The following is a 22,526-nucleotide window of genomic DNA, read 5'->3' as shown; positions in this document are numbered from 1 at the left end:
AGAAAGCATAACTAAATAGGTCACTACACTATATGACAGGAGATGCTTTAAATATAGAGTGATACACCGACATGTATCATCTGAAAAACAGAACAGCTTATTGAGTTATGCTACCTTGGCACAGAACAGACATCTACAGACCATTTCAAACTTTCAGGAAAATGAAGTAAGAAGGACACACAAGAGTACTTGTTCATCTAACGTCAGCAAAGGTTTTGTGTATGGAAGCCAAAATTCCTTTTTGGTTTTGGCTGGTAGTAGGAACGTAAGTTGATAAACTGACTGTCTTCTAAAACATTTTTGCGTGTTTGGCATCGAATATGTGCCTTTTTTGGTGAATAGTATAATGAACACAAAGAATTACTGTCTTAAGGCATTTTGTGAGATCTGTGCAATTCAAAGTATACCGCCCTAATGGCTCGGAAGTGATTTGGTAACATGGTCTAGGAACTGCCAATGGTTGTAAGACTGGTATTCCACCAACTTGGTAAAATCTGGCTTACTATTTTCACTGACAGACTGCAGGCATAGAATTAATTTCATCTAAGATTAGATAGCTTACAATGTATACTTCCGCAGTTGGATTGGCTTTCTTTATATTCAGTGGTCAGAAATATGAGAGCTGCAATTCATATAACTAGTTTTGAGCATTAGGATGTGATTTTTTTCTCTTCACTGACCATAAAACGGAACATAATACAGTACAGCAGCATGGAGCTGTTGATCACAAGCGTTGCTTAGTAATGCACATGTTCCTTATAGCATAGGTTGAATCCTACACCAGTACAATAGCTGCTGTGGTTAAGCAATTTCCAAAATATTTATGAAGATCCACACTGAACCTGATCTGCACCAGTATATAGATTTCTTTGATTGACCTGCAATTTTTTGACCCAATGGGAAGATGCCTGTAATCAATCTGATGTCCCAGGAAGGTATAGATGAAAAGAGTGATCTTCACCAACGTCAAACTTATTCATCATCATTCTCCAGCCAATTGTTCTCCTGGATTTAGATTTTCATGGTACCAATGGACGTTGCTGATCATGTTTTGGAATGGCCCATTTCAGTGCGCTGCCAGTTTTCACATGTAGGCAAGATGTAAGCTATTCTGAGGTTGAAGAGCATTATGGATGCAGCCTACAGGTGATCAGGAGCTCTCAGTTAAGACTGGCTAATGGTCTGTACACTGAACATCACCAGTGAAGCAACTTTTGCTTGGTGAGATGTGACGGTTGCTAGATGGATTGTTTAAATCATGACCAACTTTATAGTAACTTGACATTCAGAGGTACACTTGATCTCCTCGGTGAGCAAATCTAATGCAAATTACATACTATTTACATTAATATCATGGGAAGACCCTATCCAGAGCAGCAGTACAATCTAAAAATTATACACACATTAGCAAAGTCATTCAGTTATGTCTTCGTTTTAATGAATTTTTTAAACATTTGTATCATCAGACAAAACATTTAGGTCATGAGAAAATATTTATTTCCAACAGCATGGACTTTGAAAGTTAGTTAGAAGAAGGCATGTTCAATGCTATGATTTTTCCAATGCTGGGTCAGTTGAAATAGTGTGTTGTAGTGCATATATTAACCAGTTACTTTAAGGAAATGCAAAAATACATAGTGAAGTAGGAAGTGAGTACAAACATTCAAGGCAGTAAAAATGGAGAATACTGACACATGGCTGAAAAATGTACTTTTTGTAACGCTCTTTTAGTATCACACAAAACTAGCAACTCACTTTAGAACATTCTTTGTCAGCAACCATACTTCTGACCATATGAAATTATTAAATTTAATACAGTCTTTCAGCTGGAAGAGATATTAAGGTCTAACGCTCATATCAAACACTTAGATTTTGTTAGCTTTGCTTGTTATTTAAGATAGTTTCAAGGTACTGCACCAGTATCACATAGGTTTGGTTTTTTTGAATTGATTTGTACAGAAACATGCAAAGAGTAATGCATGAGGGTTTTATATATTTGATTATAATTGGATGTATTATTGATAGAGCACACCAAGCTTTTTTTGTTACATTTTATGCTGAACTGTTCCATTTCCACACCTACCAATTGCCATCACCGTTCTCATGGCTTATCATGTAAAGCCAGAAAGTGGAAAAAGTAAGAATGTCTTTACTTAGGACACATATTAATGAAAATAATTCTTTTATAGATAGATATATCTATCTACATATAATTAAGATTACATGGTATTTTTTTCAGCATGAAATGTAAAAAAAAAGTTCTCCAAACACCCCAAACTAGTAGGAAAACACAGTTAACTGGCACAATACACTCTTAAACCAGTTTTGTATAAGGCTTCAGTTTTCCTGATGAATGGGACTAAATTTTTAAGTAGGTCTGTATACATTTTAGTCATTATAACTGTTTTATGTCACAATATATTCTTAATAAAATAAAAACTCTTGTGTTGTAATTAAAGATAGCTAGTTACCTTCTAGACAAATATGACCTTTTAGAGAGTAGGCTGTGTCTAAATATAAGAAGTAGAATTAAGGTGCTTCCATATTTTTGCTTTCATTTTTAAAAAGTACCACACATAAACAATTGCAATAATTGCTTGTGAACATGCTTTTCTTTGGCTTTTACCATATTTTTAATAGCATGTGATCCCCCCTTGGAGAATTTTATATTCATTACTTACTTGATTTTGTAAAAATTGTGTTGTAAAACTTAATAGAACAAAATGTTGGATGCATTTCCTTTGTCACAGCTACACTTTTTTCTCTTCCTTTCAGAATTTCCGTTTGCATCAAGCAATAACTGCAAGCAACAATAAATTTAAAGCTAGATTTTTTGCACGTTGTAAACTGGGTAGGACCAGGAGTTACTGACAAAACCAGCTGGTCATGCAAGATTAGCAAATTCTCTGTATTCCAACGCATTGCCATCTAATCTGTCCTGTTTCCCCTGACACATACTAACACAATGAAGCTGGACAATGGTTCAACAGCAAGTGCATGTGATAGTTCTGGCAAGACTATTTTTGTTTTGATTAAGCACATATTTTATCCGGGAGGGGCTAGAAAAGCAGGGCCTTTTTCTTCAGGTCATTCCGCTTCCAAAGTGCCAGACGATCAAATTCCTCAATGCTCATTTTGAAGACTTCCTGGAACTCTTCAGGGGACAAATGCCTCTTGAAAATGAAAACACAAAAAGCACCATTAAGCTCGTCTGTGCATACAGGAAGATTTCTGCCCTTCCTAAGTTTTAAAACACACCGCAAAATAATGCATTAGGATTTGCATTTAAATTCCCAAATTGGTTCTGGAAAAGACTGCATCAAAACCAAAGGAGCTCAGAGTAGCTGGGAAATGAAATTATTGATGGCAGTAGTGACTTTGGAAAAAAAAAAAGTAATCTTTTCAATATAGTTCCAACTGAGCAGAAGTTATGGGTTTTGGGAAAAAGAAGTGTTTATACACGGTGCTTGATGACAGAGCACGCTGAGACAAATTTAAGCGATTCCAGAACTTTAAAGAGATTGATAACAATGTAATTTCAGAGTTGGATTTGTTTTGCCTTTATCTTTAATGAGAGCAGTGGACACCACACTGGTCCACTGATAGCAGCCTTGTAACAAAGGAGAGAGCACATTGCTAAATTCTTAAATCCAAAATGTGCTTATCCATGGGGATAAACTCCTATCAGAAGTCCAAGTTGGATAAAGTGGGGTTTTTTTTAAATGCCAAGAACTACGCTTCTATTTGATGCTTTCATGATTCAATATTAAAAAAAACAAGAGAGAGAAAAAAAGGGGAGAATACCAACATAAAGAATTGGAAGGAGGTAGGATAACAATTGCCTAACAATTATTAGTATACACACAGAAAAGTCAGAAAAGATAAACGTGTGAATTAGAAAAGAATATCATATAAAATTCTTCTGATAATTGTGGACTAACTCTTGCTCAAGCATTTCAGGGGTATCAGTTACGGTGCTCTGTTCTGATCTGTTAAGCACACACCATCTAAAAGGGACAGATTCAGTGCCATGACAATTACGAATTGCGATTTTTAAACGTGGACTCTCCTCTTCCACATAGACTTCCCTGAAACCTGGGACCAGCACTGCAATCTAACCCTCTCTTCCCCAACCGAGCTTTTGACTTGAAGCTCCGCAGACGCAGCTCTCCTTCCAGGCACACCTGGGCAGCCCCAGCCTGAGCACCTCAGCGCCTGCTGAAGCACCACCTGCATCCAAAAATTAGGTCCCCCAAAGCTGCTAAGCGCAAGAAACGCTCAGACATGCCTCACGCAGCAGAATCAGGCTCATCACACATTAGACAACTGTGTTATTTCAAGGGAAGGATATCGGCCCTTTCCTTTCATCTCACTGCCTCCTGGTTGCAGGACTTCCCAGGAGGTGAGAAACCTGAGTTCAGTGTCCTCATCGCTTGGAGGAGGCTCAAAACCACCATCTAGTCTACATTACTCACTCTCAAGACGCATGCTGGCAAGCCAGCCAGGAGAGTAATTTTAAAGGAGATACAGTCCTCACCAATGTGTATAATGCTACCAGCAAACACTGAGTGCAAGACGCTGAAGGCAGGGGGGACACAGCACTGCCCAGGGGAAGGGGAGCCACTGGGTCCCTTCGACTATGTTTTTACCGGTCATTCAAATAGGCCAAGGTTGTCTATCACTTGAATCAGCTCCCAGCATCGTCTGGAAGAGCGCTTGCTTCTATTAGCCAAAATTGTGGCACAGAGCATGCTAACATGCCCTGGTAATCCCACGACGGTTTACCTGACCAGGATGGACGCAGCCCTACCTCACAAAGCTATTTTTTTGGACAAATTTGAAAGCAAAATTCTTTTCCCACCTATTAACAATGAGTTTATTTTTGTAATGTAAATTACTCAAGGAAAACTAATTAAATTGTTTGTAAGAAATCACTACATTTAATTACCTTGAATGGTCATCATGGGCCCCTGTGGTTTCTTAAAAAAGGACAGCCTTGGGTTTTTTTCCCCTTGAGATTCCACATATTCAGAACAGTGACTAAGAGTTTGGAACTGAGCCTTCATTTTTCATTTGACCAATGATAGCAACCCACCATAAGCACTACGCATAGCATGGAACAAACACGGCATGCATATTTGGCAAAGGAGATCCTGTTTCGCATGGAAATGAGCAACATCTGACAATATATTTTAGAAACAATCTCTCACTGACAGAATTTAATTCTACTGGGTTTGGAAAGAAAAAGTAACTTCTCACTGCATTGATTTTTTTTAATATTTTCCTGGTAATCCAGCAGACAAATGTGAGCAAGCTTAACTTCAGCAATTTCTCACAGCAAGGAACATGTCTGTAAGTTGTGGGATTGAAAAAGAAGTATGGATGAGCAAAGTGTATCATATTTTGTTTTATCTTACTTTCTAGATTGTGGATGAGACTGGAGATATCCCCTCACTCAGGAGAAAGCAGTGACAAACTGTAGTTCATACTCAAAGAGAAAATCAGAAAGCCCATACCCTGCAGGTAAATCCACTTTGCCAATCATCCAAAACCATAGGAAATGTAAAACTTTAGAAGGAATGTTTTCACTATTTTTTTTCTTGAGGTAAATTACACCATGTCTTCCTAGAAATTGCTGTGGTCTCATCAAATCTGTTTCAGCACCGAAGGTCAATGGAGGAAGACTCAGCAAGCCCTACATCAGGCCGCAGGCCTTTTCTGCAGGGTGCCAAATACTCGCTACACATTCCCCTTCCAACGAAGCTTGCCACCAATCTCAGTAAAAGCTCTGCAATTTCCCCTTTCCTCTCCAAGGCTGTACTTTGTTGTTTATCATTTTGCTTTGCCCTCAGGCTTAGCGAGCTTTGAGTCCACATGCATCTATCCAAGCCTGTATGAATTGGATGTGCGCTCTGCTCCTCTGCTTGTATCCAGATGACATCACCTTCATTCCTCGCATGCACTCATTTTCTAATTATACTGAATTTTTGTTTTACACCAGCACCATTTTTTTCCCTCGCAGAAGTTCTCAGTTGGTGCTCCCTGGTCCAAAAACAGCTGAGAGTTTCCATCCCAGGGATGCAGTAGCAGAGATTGAGATGGGGAAAGGACGAGCTCACTTAATTCCACCTCCCATTCCACTAGGCAGTTTCTTTGCTTTTAATTCTCCTCCACATACTGTCCCTCATCTCAAGGACTAACAACCAGGCTGCAATATTAGTAAAGTTTCTTACTCCATCAATGCATTATCCACAAGCAAAATTAATTCTAGTAGAAGGGAACACTTCCCCTTCGGTCTGAACCCTCTCTGAGGACACCAGTCTGTGCCCAGTGTAGCATAATTCCCACTGTTTTCCCTGCATCTCAGAAACTTTCACCATCCCTTTCTTAGGCATCAAGGGCTCTAGCTTTGGGACTGACTCTAGAAGCAGCAGTGATTACAGTTCTGTCTGCAAATTTTGGAATAAACTTTGATCCCAGAAAGATGTCATCAAACTGGCAAAGCTTCAGATAAAAGTAACAAAAGTAATCATGGGTTGCAGAGTTTGATTTATGAGGAAAGACTAAAAGGCCTAAGTATGTATAAGCTTAGCCAAATGATGACTAAGGGAAAATATGGTAAATGTCTACAAGTATTTGAAGGGTCTAAACACCATGGGAATAGGCCAGTGTGGGAAGTTTATGATCATACTTTGTATGTGCGATGTTAAATTTTGTCTGCACTATTGTTGGGACTTTCCTAAACCTTATAGCTTTAAGACCTAGGGCTCTTCCCAAAGGCAGAGAAAATGCACCACTAAGAAGTCTTAGATTGATTTATCTTTCTTCTCAGCTATTTGAATATTAGTTTGTCTTAAATGAAGCGTTACCTTGTCTCATTAGTCAAACAAAGAAGGGAAATTGAAAATTATGCATAGGGAATAGGGAGGATATTCATTTTGAGGTATGAGAGAAGATGTGTATGTAAAGCTATGCTTTACAAGGCCAAGAACATGGTTTCTTTTTTCTTTTTTTTTTAGGATTGGATCGGCTTAAAATATCCAGCTATGTTAATAGTTCATCATTGGGCCATTAAAGGAATGGCCAAACTTATTAGTAAAAGTAACATTGATTCCTTTTTTTTACTAGGGTTGGCCTTGTTTACATAGGAAGTCTGGGTGTTTTACAGTATGCTAGTAACCGATTCTTAATTCCCTTTGTGACAATTTGGCCATATTCAGGCAGCTTAACACAATCTACTTCTCTGCTCTGCATCAACAGCAAAGCTGGGCACGCTGCAGACACTGAAGAGAGTACAGAGGACCACATTAAGGTCCCCTTCTGCCCACACGCTGAACTGACCATATTTAAGTGAGCTCAGTTTGGAACCTGCATAGTGATGTTAACATGATACTACCTGAAAACCTTGCTAAAAGACAAGGTAAACAGTTTAAAGATGGTTCTTCACTAAAAAGGCTGCCATACTGGAGCTTCCAGCATGAGAACATCAGCATTTTGGATATATTTAAGTGTAAAATTGCCACACTAGAAAGGACTACTGCCTCATATTGTTTTGATAAAATTATTAATCTGAGGCTTGTAAAGTCAATAGTGCTCAATCTTTTGTTCTGGATAGCATTTTGTGTCAGCTTGCATGGGAAATCAGAAAAAGACAGTGAGACTCAAGTTCAGTAAAGTGCTGAGGATCCACCACATGCGTCCATGGACCGGTCACAGCAGTGGCTTTGTATGGAAGAGGAGAGTCATGTCTCCAGAAGCACAATCTCTCACCTGCACTGACAGCATTTTGGATTAGAGATATGGGATCACAACCTTGGGATGCCACTTTGGGAAGCCCGAAGGCGGCCTGCAGCTTGGGAACTGAATGTTGCTGCTGTAATTCCTCACCTGGATGTCACCTAAAGGGCACAGCACTGTGTACGAAGGGTCACCACACCCTGCTGTAATTATGTAGCTAGCTCTCCCTAAAACATGCAAATGCACGACGGAAGAATTAAAATGCAAATGTTTCTTATTAAGATACACAGAACTAAGCGAGGGCTGAGCTAAACCTCTCTACTGCAATCCAACCACTCTAATGGAAAATCCTCGTGCTCTACGAAACTTGATCATCAAAACGAGCAGTACAGATATGCGCTCATTTTTGAGTCTCTCAGAACAAAAATAATTAATTGCACATTCAAATCCTTGTTCCATGGTATTATCTCACAAAAAAGTGATGCTTTTCGCTGTAAATTAATGAGGCTTGTCTCTATTTTTCTGTGGCCTGCTAAAAAGCCACTAATCATTCTGAGTATAGTTATAATGTTTATTTAATTCAATGAGATTTCTTTTCCCTGAGAATAATTGTGCTTTTAATGAAATTCGGAGTTCTTCAAAAATAATACTTGGGAACATGCCATTAGTGTGAATAAGTCACAGGAAGGGAAAATTGCAATTAAGCTTCAGCCATACTGCAGTAAGCTGCGACCAGGTCATGCTGCACAAGCATGTTTATTCTGTGTCAGTAATTGGATGGGAGTCCTCATGTGAAAACCTGCTGATGTAGGAAATTCAGAGAATATCATACTTCCTCTTGAGTCAATATTGAACCAATGAACCAACACAGCGGATGGCAGGAGGTGATGAGTTGAAGACTAGAAAAATCAAAGATCTAATTCCTAGAGGTCATTTAAAACCTCAGGTTTGTTTCTCTTTTGCTTTTTGTTATGTTCATAGGAAGTGGCAGCTGAGCATTACATTGCCTTTGCTTGAATCCATAGTGAGTATTTCAGCTAGTCTCTCTCTGAAGCACTACTGTGCACTCTATTTTATAGAGTGTAATTTTAAATAGTTGTCCACTTCAATTCATTTTTGTTCAGAGTCCTTGTAACAGTTCCAACCTCTGATCCACAAAATCCAGAAGTAAAAGCTACAGGATCTTTTCCAGAGTTTTCAAAATGCAAAATACTCAAACTAAACAGGGATTTACTGGGAAAGGTTTATTCACAGGTAAGCCACCATTCATGTAAATAACCAAATCTTAGCTCTTTAGGGTAGTGCAGAGGCTTTGCTGGTGGGACCTAAGTCTTTTCCTGTATTAAGATTTAGGAAGTTAGAGGTATCTCAAAATTTGGAACAATAATAGCCTCCTCCCTTCTCCAGTTTTTTTCCTCTCCCCTCCCCTTCCATTCCCATCTCCTATGCCTCTCAAAGTTAGCCCAAATATTACTTTCAGATGCCCAATCATAATTTTCTGGAAAAAAACTTCTTTTTTATCTATTGAATTTCAAATCCTCATTTTGCTTTCACAAGGTTTGCACTCTTCATCCTTCTTTCTGTTGCACTGCTGGGGCTCAGCAGGCTTTTCAGAGGTTTCTTCTAAGCCTACTGCATGGCTAATTACAAAGCTGTAATCAGCCATGTGCCACGTTCCCAAGAGAGTATTGAATGTTATGCTCATCTACGGAGTAATTAAGCTTCATGCTCAATAAATATTTCAAACTATTAAGTAATTATGCGATAAGGGAGGGAAAGTCAAGAAATGGCGTAAGTTGCTACCTAATGAACTTCAAAAGGTATCAAAAGATAACTAGAGCAGCTCCATTGATGAGGGGATGAGGGAGTAGGTGCTACAATTGCGGTTACGCTAGATGAGGGCACTCAGTCACAACAGTGAAGAGCGGGAGCACTTGTGCAACTGAGCCTTGGCAGGAGGTGTAGGGTCCCCCTCTCTCCTCTGCTTCCATACTGCAGTGTGGGTCCCCAAAAAGGCTCCCAGGAACAGCAGTGTAACAGAAGCAACGAGGAAAAGAGTCTGAAACCCTTGCCCATGCCGATGTCACCTCAAGCATCTATTCAAGTCTCCTGGATCTGTGGATATATCTCATTTATTATCTCAGGGTATCATGAAACTTCACAGAGAAGCTGCATTCCACTCAGCACTACTACTGTGGGGTACTTACAGTCCAACCAACCTTGTGAAATATCACAAGGCACACACAAAGTATTCTGCAGTAGCATTGTACATCCAATATTCTCCCCAGCTGAGTCATGCATAAATATGCAAGAAGCTGAACAGATGCAATTATTTCTCCCAGGGATATCAGTATATCACCTACACAGCGGTACACATAGAACATCTCTGAGGATAACTCGTGCCATCATTCTGTCATTCAACCAAATGAGTTTTTTCATACTGACATTGACATAAGTAATTGCCTTCAGCAGACTGCTGATAAAAAATACTATATAATTAAGAAATTAATTCATAAATAAAACTAAAACTATGAGTCCATAATGAATTATGAAAACATATAGTATATTTTGAGTTTAAAAAATTTCATTTGATTTAGGTACAAAATACTTTATTCTTAAAGCAGATTTTCCAGTTTCCCTTAGTTTGGGCTTTAGTGCATCCGTAATATGAATGCTCCACATCTAATCTCTGTTCACTCCCACAGAGTTTCCACTCTGATAGGAATTAGCTTTCATACATACCACATAATTTCTAATGCATATTTTCATTTTATAAGGGCTCCTTTCCTAAGGGCTTTGAAAACTGATATAGACATCCAGCACTGATCACAACACAACCATATGCCTAGAATAAGAAACACCACACAAACGTTTTTCATGTTAAACAGTAGTACCACTGAATTCAGTGACCCGCACTTTCTCACTCCAGGTTATAAGCTTCATCACAAAGTGAGCCTGTAACCTCAAATCCAGCCCCAAACTACAAACTGCACTTCTCTATGTTAAAACACACAGCATTCCAGTTTTGCTCTGATTTTCCCTATCTGAGCTCCAGAGGAGGTGAGACAGACAACATTACTTGTATGAATGACATCTAGGAGCTGGGCCTGTTATAAATTCAGGCTCGATTACTGGAAACCAGTCCTAAAATGGTTGCAGCCCAAATGGCTAGAACCCAGGGTGATTGTTGAATAAAAACTAGTGGAAAAAATGTCATCCCTAAAACAAATCCAGACAAGCAGTTTCAGGAGGAAAAGCATGTTTGAATTAATGTGAGTGCTCTGTTCAAACAAGACCGCACCCATGTTTAATCTCTCATTTCTGTTTACAAGAGAACAAGGTGGCAGATGAAGGTTTGCTACTTGACATTCCAGAATATTTTTTTCCTTAGCAATTGTTTCAGTGTATCCTTGTTAAACAAAGAATGAACAGGCTCAAACAAAAGTGGAAAAATTTACTTTCTACTGTATTTGATAGGCATGAATGAATAATGCTTTTAACTCTCTGACATTGAAAAGAAAAGGATAAAGAAACTAAGATACATTAAGATAAGAAAATCAAAAGAAAACACTAAAAGATGGTTTCCAAATGGAAGACTCTAACTATGTTGGCTTTCAAAACTACCAGCCTGTGACCACAAAAGAAATCTTATACTCTGTGATAAACGCAACTTCAGGAGGAAAAAAAGAAAATAAATCTATGCAGCTGGGCACGAACCATCAATCTGGATGTACAAGCACTGAACCACATTGCTGTGACTCAACAACAGGCAAACAATATCCACTCTAAGATAAAAGTACCAAGTGCATGCTTTTAGGAGCCCAAGGCCTAAATCATAAAAGGTATTAAAGTACTTAAAAGAGGTATCAACATTTTCAAAATCTTCCCAACTTCATTTGGAAAAAAAAACCAAACACGCCACGTGGAACACCACTGGGAAACCAGCAGGTAAGGAATGCGCTAATGTGTACCATCCAAAGGTCATAGTCCTTGGAAACTCGGGACTTAAGTTGTCCAGAATAGGGAATTTTGCTGCAGGACAGTAATATTTAAGCCCCTGCATAATAAAATGATCTTTTGGATAAGATGTTCCAAGATAGACCAAATTATGTATTTTTGCAAGTGCTATTGCAGCAAGAGCACCATTATGTTAAGGCTTTGTCTTCACACAATATACCAATCTAAGCAAATTAGGGACTTACGGAGGTCTTCAAAGTAGGGCCAACTTTAAAATTAGACCACGTTCCTCAAGGCCTTGTCCAGCTGAGTTTTGCATGCCTCAAGGGATGGAGACTCCATAGGCTCTTGGGCAACCCATTCCAGCGAACTACTCTCCCAGTGAGGAACTTTTCCTTTACATGTAACTGTAATTTCCCTTCCTGCAACTTGTGACTGTTGCCTCTTGGCCTTCCAGTGCCTACTTCTGAGAAGGGTATGTTTTCCTCTATAACCCCGTCACTGCAAAGTGATGAGCTGCTGACTCATGTTCAGCTTGTTTTCCATTAGGTACTTTTCTCCAGAGCTGTTACCCCCTTCTTGTGCTGACGAATGCCGTTATTCTGTCACAAGTGCAGGAATCTGGATTTACCTTCACTGAACTTCATGAAGACCCTGTTGACCCATTTCTCTAGCCTGGCCAGGTCCCTCTGAACGGAGGCTTTGCTCACCTGAGTTCCCTCACTGCTGTTCCCTCAAGTCTGTGTCATCTGCAGATGACAGCGCAGATGCAGCGACAGTGCAATTCCTCTTCTTCACCCTTCAATTGTATAATCCAACCCTGTGCTACTGCTTTGCTCTGCAACATGATCTGAACTAACTTGTTCTTCACCATTTCCTGTTAGAATAGCTCACGGGAATGCTGCTCCGTTCATCTAACATTAGAATAAACAGCAGTGTGGTGGAGAGAAACTTCTAAAAAAAATTCCTGGGCCAAATACTTTTCTTGTGTAAACTCCTCGCTTTTCTAGTCAGCTTACACTAAATGAAGATCCAGGCTATTCATTCAAAGGCCAGAGTGCCAGTAATGTATTTAAAAATCAGCAGGTCATTTATTTTAACTACTTCTCAATGCTGCATGTATTAGTTCACTGTTGGCATAAACATCTCCTGGAGGAGCACAAGGAACTGGGTAGTTCTGCCTCACTGCTGAGTTAGAACAAGCAAACAAAAACATGCCGAGTGTTTCTACACTTAGATATATGTGCTTTTGAAGAAAGAATTCCTATTATTTGAATACATTTATTACCAGTTGAGCCTTGTTGAGCCTTCCTAATCTCTAGATACCTCTTGGGCTTAGAAAAATATGCATTTTTACGAGAAAATATTTTTTATAATCCTTAAAATAAATTTCTTACACAACTGTGTAATCTAAAAAATACTCACAATGGGAGCAAAGTTAGGAAAACTCTACCACCCATTAAAACCACACCCTCCTGCGGTCCTTGACCATTAGCCGGGGCCTTCATTGCAGCTTCCCTTAATTTGACCCAAGGAGCTAATACGATTTACTTGAGTTCACTTTTCATGATAGAACACTCAATATAGGAGACTTCCCTTGGCAGAGGGAATCAGAGACAAACAACAGTGCCTCTTCCATGACATCTATGCCGGATCATTCAAAGTTCACAACAACTCTGTTGCACAAACAGAAGCCCGCTTCAAGTCAACTTGCAGGAGGGCTGTTAAATAAATCTAGCTCATGCAGATTTAGTCACCTTATTGCTCCTAAGTAGACCAGGAAATCAGAAACATCACGTGTGAGATATTCTAATCATACTGGACATGGTGAGACCATTTTCAGGTTTGATAGTTGATATAAAACGCAACAGTTCTAGGTCTCCTTTCACTGACACCACCTGTACGCTGTCCACAGCCATCACACCCAGGAGCTTGTTCTGATTTGCGGCAGCGAGAGCATGGTGAGGCTTCAGCCCACAACACTGATCAGAATAAAACTAGAGTATTAGAACATGGATGTTTTCTTAAAAGATTTTCCCAGATAAATCACTCTACAGTTTGGATAATACATGGGCTTAGCAGTGCTATCACCTTCACCATTTCTGTAGGCACAATCCAGCCCTTTCACAAGTGACATTGGCTACGCAGGATGAAAACAGAAGATCAGCTGGCAACCAATTCTGCTCGGAGAGAGCATTTGCCTCCTAGATATCTGTGAGCATCGAATCACACCATCTAGCGAATGTGAAATGGAGCTCAAGAAAAGGTGAAATCTAACCTTAGTACTTGCTTCCAGTATCCCTAGTGTTGCCCCCAAAAGCTTGAAGATACCAAGGTATGCTAAGTGGGTCCTCTACTAACAGATGGGGGGTGTATGTGTGTGTCTGTGTGTCTAATCCCGGGCTGCTCCTGTGCAAACCTATAAACCCACGTAGTCTTGGGCGTCCTGAGTCCTGGGTCTTGCCCAAGCCTGAAATCTGCCGAATGCCCAAGTCAGTGACTAAGTTACAAACTACTTCTTCTTCTGCCACAAGAGGAAATAATGATAAACTGCTTTTTTATGCAAAGCCACTTATTTCCAGCAATCCTGTACTGCAGAAGGAAGGGACGGGGAGGAGGGGAAGAGGCCGGCAGGGAAAGCAACAGTTTGTGCCTGTCACTCAGCTCTGCATATGGTTTGAATGTGTAGATGAGCTGCTGCCTCTGTTCTTCCAGTAGCTATAATCCTATTAAAACGCCGCTAATTTAATTGTTTAAAAAACTACCAATCCCTAATAAATGTAAGATGGTCTACAAAGGAGTCCTTCCTGCAGACACACATGTTTAACATAGTGTAGCAATCAGCAGGATCAGCCTGGTCCCCTTATCGCTTTTCTGGTGCAGGTTTGAAGAAGAACTTGTTTATTGTTCTTTTTTGCAAACCTCTGTGAGATCTTTGAAGTGGTTGGGCTCCTTGAGCCATCAGGCACTGGGCTGCACCTGGTGCGAGGCAGACTGAGCAACTCCAATGTTAAACAAACAGCGATCCCAGCTGAGGACAGTGTATGAGTTACGGATAATGGCAGCCAGGACAGGCACGATCCATCCAAAGCAAACTGTACGTTGTCTTAAAAAAGCAATTTGGAGCTGCGTTTGCTATTCAGACCAGTCTGACGTGTTTAAACAAAGACTCTATTCTTTAATATACACACACACACATATATATGTATATATATAAAAGAATCCCTTATAGGATGTATCCAGATGAGCATCCCTCCAACTCCCTGGTCCTTTTTCTGGACTTACTATGCTTTTTATTATTGCTGTCATGCCTTGCTATACCCCAGGCTTAAAACAGCACACGTTTGAGGCTCTTTTTTCCTTATAGTCAAATCAATACCACTTGCTGGGTAATCCAGCAACAAGCACACTGAAGTATTTAACAACATAACACCATTTCCAAAATATACTACATGTATAAGAATTTGGTAAATTAATTTTTTTTTGAAAATTGATCTTTAAGGAGGAACTTTCTGCTACTTTATGAAGTTCTTATTTTTTGTGCTTTAAGATTAAAGTTTCTTCTTTTCTTGTCACATTATCAAGTTAAAAATACACTAAATTTATTTAAATATAAATCTTGCCAAAATTCCAAAATTGTTATCCCATAATTTTTATTGATCTATCTCTTCTTCTTAATAGTAATTCACACAAAAATACATCAGTTGAATAATTCAGGTGAGTCTTTATTCAGTCCTGTCATTACTCAGTCAAAAAAATCAACCTCATGAATTTTGCCTGAACATCAACTTCAGGATTTGGCCTTTGGAAACGAAGCTTTCCTTTATGATAAATTATATCTGCATTTCTCCAGCTTGTATTACTACTCTTTGAGAGAGGTGGATGCTACAGCAAATCTGTAGCACAGTGATCATGGATCACACAGCCAAAGGAGAGGCTGAATAAGACGATGGACCAGAAACATAGGTCCCTGTATTTGCAGGATAAATGGAGCTTTTTTAGAATACTCAGGTTATTCTAGGAGGGTTTTTTTTATAGGCATTAAGAAACCAAGTTTCTACCCGCCCTGTTCCAACTTTCAGTATCCTGTATAATCATCCAAAACTAATGACTTTCATCAGTATCTTTGTAAAACACCATTTGGTCAAACATTTGCCAGGTTTTTGGCTATTCTTTTTTAGTTAAATTGCCTACATACTAGTGTTCTGAAATAAAATGTAATATATAATGTTATTCCTCTCTTCTCTCTTCTTTCATTGCCGTTACTTAGGCACACGAATATCTAAGGTGGTAAACAAACAGGACAAAGACTTGCAAAGCCATCAAGCAAATATCATTCCTACCTCCAGCCTGGTCCTGTCCACATCCTTAGGCAATTTCACACGAACTCGGTTTGTTACAATAAGTGTTTCATAAGGATAAATCTGTTAAAAAGACAAGAGCAAATGAACTCCAGCCAAATCTGATTCTGATGTGTGGAAATGACAGTGTGGGGAACTTACTAATTTAAATGGTACATACTTGCATCCTGATTTGACAAATATTTCACTGGGACAAAAATTAACAAAATAAAATAAAAAAGGAACACATGTAACCTTGCTAGGAAGTGCTGAATCTGATTGTTCTTCCAGTGTTGGAAAAGCCCTTCTTACCTTGTATTCTGCAAGAGAATGAGAACAGGTTCATAGTTTAGAATTTATAGGCTTTTGGAGTCACCACAATGAACATTTAGGTACATCAGCAATTCGTTATGCTACTACATTTCTCTCTTCTCAATAGTTGTTGAGTAACTGCATGCGTAGTAAGCATTTGACCCCCATGCTCTGAATGCCTATAACACTGTCTATTACCGAAGCAATAGTCCTTGAAATCAAAGCCTTATTACAGAAAATCCATCTCCCGATGCCATTGGGTTACACAGTGAGTATGTCTGGCAAAATAGGGAATTTCTTTTTACAGGAGGCTTTTGTGCAGAGTTAAGTCAGTCTGTCATCCAAAAGTCCTGCCCTTATTGTTCTTTACTGAAAATAGTTAAAATATATGGATTATTACAGGCATGTCAGTTTGGGAACATATATGAAAACCATTGATTTAATACAGTATTCTAAGATGCCAACATCCTGCACTTCGGCTGACTGCAGTGGGAATAACAACAGTGAAGAAAAGATGATTTGGGGGTGTGGGGAGAACGACTCCTGGATCTAAACTAACACAAGAGTATTCTAGTTAAGACAGTATATGACTATATATGATATGACTACCACAAGGTCATCTATTCACAACAATGATTAAATGCAACCAGGATGGCCAGTATGTTTTCATAGACCTTTTTATGGTCTGAAATGAAATCAGAGATAAGTCTACTTTTCAAAATCTGTTCTTTAAACTATTCAAACATAGAGACAAAGATTTGTATCAACACAGAGGCATGAAGTGAAGCATTAGAGTAAGATTTTTAAAACAATATTGTGTGTCTTGGAAACAAAATCCTACTCTTCCCCATGAGTAGATGCATGTTCCTAAATTGCTCAGCTCTTTTGAAAATTCCAACCCAAGTTCCATATTAAGTTCAGAGTCCACTAAAACTGTAATAAAAAAAATGAATGCAAATAAATTCTGCTCTTTGAATTCCGTACATTTTAACCACACTGTAGCACAAACAAGAGGCACAATGGACATTTTTTTTTTTTAATTAGATATGTCTTGAAGGAGTGAGTATCTTAAATTTTCTCCTCTCTTTGATATGAGCACCACCACCACAGAGGCTGTTGCCGCATACTGAGGATACTGGGATTGACTTAGACTGGTTGCACCACTTTATGATGCAGGACTTCAGTCAGGCCTTTCTGTTCAGTTAGATAAAAAGAAGATTCTCTGTGACATACGTGATACTGAGCTGGGTCTCTGCCTAGTCATTATTACATGAACTATGAGAAGATCTCAGAACAGTAACCTTCATGACAATATGTTAACCAGCAACCTCAAAGGAAGAAAACATGAAGCGGAGTGGAAATGATATTGCAATGTACCTTTCATCCCCCAGCTCGCCTCCTGGTCCGTTTCATATTGGCCCATATTTTCAGGCTGAAAAAGAAAGAAAGAAGCAATGTAGCAGCAAAATACACCAGAAAACCACTCTGCACATTATCAAGAGAAAAAAGAAAACCAGCTGGTACCATGCAATCAAAATACAGATCCTTGAGAGAGAGAAAGAATAAAATCTCATTCGAACTTGACCTAATGGCTCAAAGCAGCATCCCGAGCACTCACAACACCCACTGATCTACAACCATAGAGATGGAGCTGTGCCCGTAGAAGAAGATGAAGTGTCAAGTGCGTGCCTGGGTCCTCAGAGGCACTGCAGGTGCTGTTTGCTGTCTACGCTGCGAACTCCCACAGACCAGCGAAAGCTGGAGCTTGGATGTCACTCAGAGACGCAACTGCAGTGTCCTATCAACCCACCTCACCCCTAAGCTCTTTGGACATTTTCGAGCTCTGATTCCTTCCAGCTTTCAATAAGTCAGAAAGGTGTCAGAAAGCCACCAGCCACCCCCATTTGAAGAGCTGGCAGTAAGGTAAGACTGAAATTGTCACATGCCTTTCCCTGTGATGCAGACGTCTTACTGCCGCCATCACAAATCACTTATGCTGCACTGAAACTTGTCTCATTCTGCTTTCTGCTTCACACTGCTGATGCCACTAAGACCAGGGAGAACTGTGCGCATGTGCCATAGCTTTGTTTGACCCGCTGTCTTTTTCCTTTGCTGGCAAATGCTATGATGAAAAACATTACAGGAGATCAGAAAAGCACAACTATATGATTTTTTTTTTTTCCCCGAGTCTCATTTTTGCCTGTTAGGGTATCATCAGTGTGCACAGCTATGCTCACAATAACCTGCAAGGCTGCTTATTGTTTTGTTTGGTTTATTTTGTTACGCAGCATTGGCACGGCTGATTAAAAATAACAAACCGCAAAAGCTGGTATGAACCTGCAATCCAAACAGAGGACAAGCATTCTGGGAAGAATTTTGGCCTCAAGGATTTGACCATGAGCAACCTTTTCAACTTTCCTACAGTTTTCAGCTGGGAGGTTGGACCCTTTAGGCGGGACAAATGCTGCCATCTGCTGCCTTCCTATCACATTGCATGGCTTCAGCCTACAAGAGCTGCCAACTCCACGGCTGATGGAGTTTGCTTTGGCCTCCTCTGGGTGAAGCTTTCTGATGGCTTTGGTGCCTCACCAGCACAGCGGTTGGGCGCAAGTCGGTCCCTTGCTCGCTTCAGGTTACTGGTAACAGTTATTCTGAAAAGTCAGAAAAAAGCTGTTGACTCATAGGTGGGGACGGGTTTATCTAGACCCTTTCAAATTCCTAAATCTCCTTCGATCAAGTTGCAGTGCCACTGGTTCCTTGAGAGAGGAATTCAAGCAGTCAGGTACTGAAGCAACGCAGGCACAATTAGTCTCGTAATATTAACTCAAAGGGATGAACATTTCAGTAGCTATTGAAAAATTTATTTAGCTACTCTCTGACAGTTGATTTCTTGTAGCTCCTTCCAATGACCTTATCACTGGGGAAGTTTAATCCTGCTCATATACTTCAGTAGCTTTCACATCTTCCTTTGGAGAAAGGAGGGAATTTGCATGAGGTCTTGACCATGTAATTTAGACACAAATCAATCTTCAAAATGTTAAGTGCACATGCATCTATGTATTGCCAGCTTATGACTATTAACCATAATGGGTTTGTACCTAAAGATGTAAGCTGTGAACTGAGAACCCGTAATGCTAGATGCCAGAGAGAAAGAGACCACAGTGTCAAAGATGCCTTTTTCCTAAAGACTTATAAAAATTATAAAAAAGGATTAGAAAACCTGATCATAATTTTGTTATGCATTTTTTTTTCTAGATTGCTGCCTTCCATTCTCTCTGTATTGCTTCCTCCCCACCTTAAAAGTACGATGACTGTGTGTGTATACACATATGTCCTGGTTTTGGCTGGGATAGACTTAATTTTCTTTCTAGTAGCTGGTACAGTGTTATGTTTTGGATTCAGTATGAGCAGAATGTTGATAACACACTGATGTTTTCAGTTGTTGCTAAGTAGTGTTTAGACTAAGTCAAGGAATTTTCAGCTTCTCATGCCCAGCCAGCAAGAAGGCTGGAGGGGCACAAGAAGCTGGGAGGGGACACAGCCAGGACAGCTGACCCAAACTGGCCAAAGGAATATTCAGCACCATGTGATGTCATGCCCAGTATATAAACTGGGGGGAGTTGGCCAGAGGGGGATCGCTGCTCAGGAACTAACTGGGCATCAGTCGGCGAGTGGTGAGCAATTGCATTGTGCATCACTTGTTTTGTATATTCCAATCCTTTCATTATTATTGTCATGTTATTATTGTTACTATCATTATTAGTTTCTTCTTTTCTGTTCTATTAAACTGTTCTTATCTCAACCCACGAGTTTTACCTTCTTCCTTCCAATTCTCTCCCCCATTCAACTGGGTGGGGGGAAGTGAGTGAATGGCTGCGTGGTACTTAGTTGCTGGCTGGGGTTAAACCACGACAACATATATATACACACACATGCATACTGGAAAAAAACAGAACAGATGGTTCAAGAAATGCAATGGATGTGGGCTGCTCCACCTTTGCTCTAAAATCATTACTTGCCTAATTATAGGCCTAACCCCTCTATCATTAATTCAAGCTATACTGTGATCTATTAATATGTGCAGCCTGTACATTTTGGACCTTCATTTGTTCTGGGAGGAGAATCAAGATTCCTAATGCTTACGATGCACACAATTAAAAGCAGAAGCCTCAGTCTGTCTTACTCTTGCAGACAGACAAACTGTAACCCACATAGGGTATGAATCTGTCAGACAGGGCTGGCAGCCAAAACACCTTTGAAGTGTTATTACTTTGTAGATTTTCAACTAGTTACTAAGCTGCTTATTTATGATACACTATTGCCTGGAGAATGCATTTAAATGTATACCTACCTGATGTAAACCATTCTTTCCATAGCCAGGTAGAGAAGCAGATTTAGAATATGGAAATCCTGTAAAAGACATAACATACAGCTATATTTTTTGTAAATCCTTTACAGCCTGCTAAAACACAGAATTCCAGAAAACATCCAGAAACAGCAATTACAAGATCAATATGTACATTCTATTAATGGGATGAAATATAACTGAGCAATGCTCACCTTTTCTCCATATTTCATGTACATGAACATGTGTAACAATGTCAATAAATAACAGCATGGCAGGATGCACTTACCTACCGGGCCTGACATGAAGAGAGTTGTGGGACTCATGTTATGGAAGCCTTATGCAGCTACATGATGCAAAGCAGATTTGAGAGCTTGTGAAATCTCTGCCCTCCATGACTTGAAAATGGGATTAAAGGTACCATCATTTTAGAGTTACATCACTTCTGATCATGTTGTATGTGGTCTGGTTTTGTTTTTGTTTCTTAAAAAAGGGTTGGTGTCCTACCATTTAAAAAAACCCACAAAATTTTCTTTTGCTTTCTTTAAAGCTTATTCTACTGCTTCAAGTGGAAAAAAGCATAAATGAAGTTATGGTAATGGTTAAAGTAAACCAGTGAGTATAAACACTCAAGAGAAATAAAGTTTTAAGATAGACAAAATTGGCAAAGTGGTGTTGCCATGAACAAACTGGATGTAATATGGTGATGAAACTGTATGCAGTCACTATGAAACAACTGAAGAGCCTTACTTTTAATATTGACACCCTAATAAGAAAGTTTGGAAGTTTGTCAGGGAAAGGACAAAAATGTGTTTCAGATTAGTTTTTGGTTAGTAAAAATAATGCTGTATAGAAGTGACAAGCTGAATTAGTTTAAATTAAACAGAAGATTAACAAACACGTGTGTAATAAACATTGCTGATTCCAGTACAGGAAACTTTGATAAACTGATGCAAAGACTTCTGTAAGTCAGTTAGCTCAAAGAACTGAATGTGTAACACTTCTGTCAAAAATGTTAGCAATCTGTGTCCAAAGGGGAATGCAGGATGGGAATCCAGACCCACTGGATTAATAAATACCCCAAGGAGATGATTAGGAATAAGCATACAGAAAGAAAAAACAAAAGATGGATCAGCAAAGAGCTCACGATGTGCTCAGATAAAGTGAGAACTGCCAGAAGTCAAGCTGAGTTAAACACTGAAAATGATATTAAAACAAATAGCAAAAGGTTCTCCAGCTATCCAAATAAAAAGAGAACAAGGCAAGAAGAAATGGGATCACTGGGAGTTACGCTGTATCAGTACACAGCAGAGGTGAAAGGTAACCTAGGTAGGGCTCCAGTGCTGAAGGAGTATTTCACCTCTGTTTTTAAGAACAAAAGGTGGAACACTTAGCAAGGAGGGAAAGCTAACAGAATAAGGGTACACCAATGAATCACAGTCATGATGGAAACATAATTCAAAGCACTTAATGTACTTAGGGAGCGATAAGCTCACATCGAATTGGAAGTCCAATACCTCTTACCATTGGAGAACAGCAACTATAGTTTTTATATTTAAGAGGGGAAAAAGATAACGAGGAGCTACCAGTTTGCTTCCAACAGAAAACTTTAAGGAAAGACTGAACAAAAACATCAAAATAAACAGAAAATCAATTATATTTATATAGATTTTAATTGGTTTGACATAAATTAAAGACACAGTGCCAGACTTGCTTGGTAGCTTTCTTTGCTAAGAGAAATGACTTCTGCACAACATCAATTTTATTGGATCTCTTCTAATGTGATATCATTACAGTGTTTGGTATTTGGCTGCACATGGAATTAAATGCAAATG

The 22,526-nt window shown here is 39.4% G+C and overlaps 1 protein-coding gene across 14 annotated transcripts in view; it reads right to left on the bottom strand.

Annotated features, from left to right (window-relative positions):
- Positions 1–1,416: 1,416 nt before the first annotated feature.
- The window catches only part of ABLIM2 (actin binding LIM protein family member 2), a 145,531-nt gene continuing 124,421 nt past the window's right edge, over positions 1,417–22,526 (bottom strand). For 11 of the 14 annotated variants that reach the window (XM_030014333.1, XM_030014279.1, XM_030014305.1 and 8 more), the window contains 5 exons: positions 20,698–20,756; positions 17,724–17,778; positions 16,290–16,354; positions 16,038–16,118; positions 1,417–3,173 (listed from right to left, as the gene is read on the bottom strand). In XM_030014333.1, coding sequence (XP_029870193.1) covers positions 3,060–3,173; positions 16,038–16,118; positions 16,290–16,354; positions 17,724–17,778; positions 20,698–20,756 — 374 coding nt within the window. In that variant the 3' untranslated portion in view covers positions 1,417–3,059. The remainder of the gene's footprint in view (positions 3,174–16,037; positions 16,119–16,289; positions 16,355–17,723; positions 17,779–20,697; positions 20,757–22,526) is intronic. The other 3 variants (XM_030014315.1, XM_030014381.1, XM_030014387.1) reach the window with 1 other exon arrangement.

The sequence above is a fragment of the Aquila chrysaetos genome, chromosome 1 (genome assembly GCF_900496995.4).
Source record: "Aquila chrysaetos chrysaetos chromosome 1, bAquChr1.4, whole genome shotgun sequence".
Taxonomy (NCBI): Eukaryota; Metazoa; Chordata; class Aves; order Accipitriformes; family Accipitridae; genus Aquila; species Aquila chrysaetos.
The sequence above is the reverse complement of the archived record's forward strand: the minus strand, read 5'-3'. Positions and strand labels throughout refer to the sequence as shown.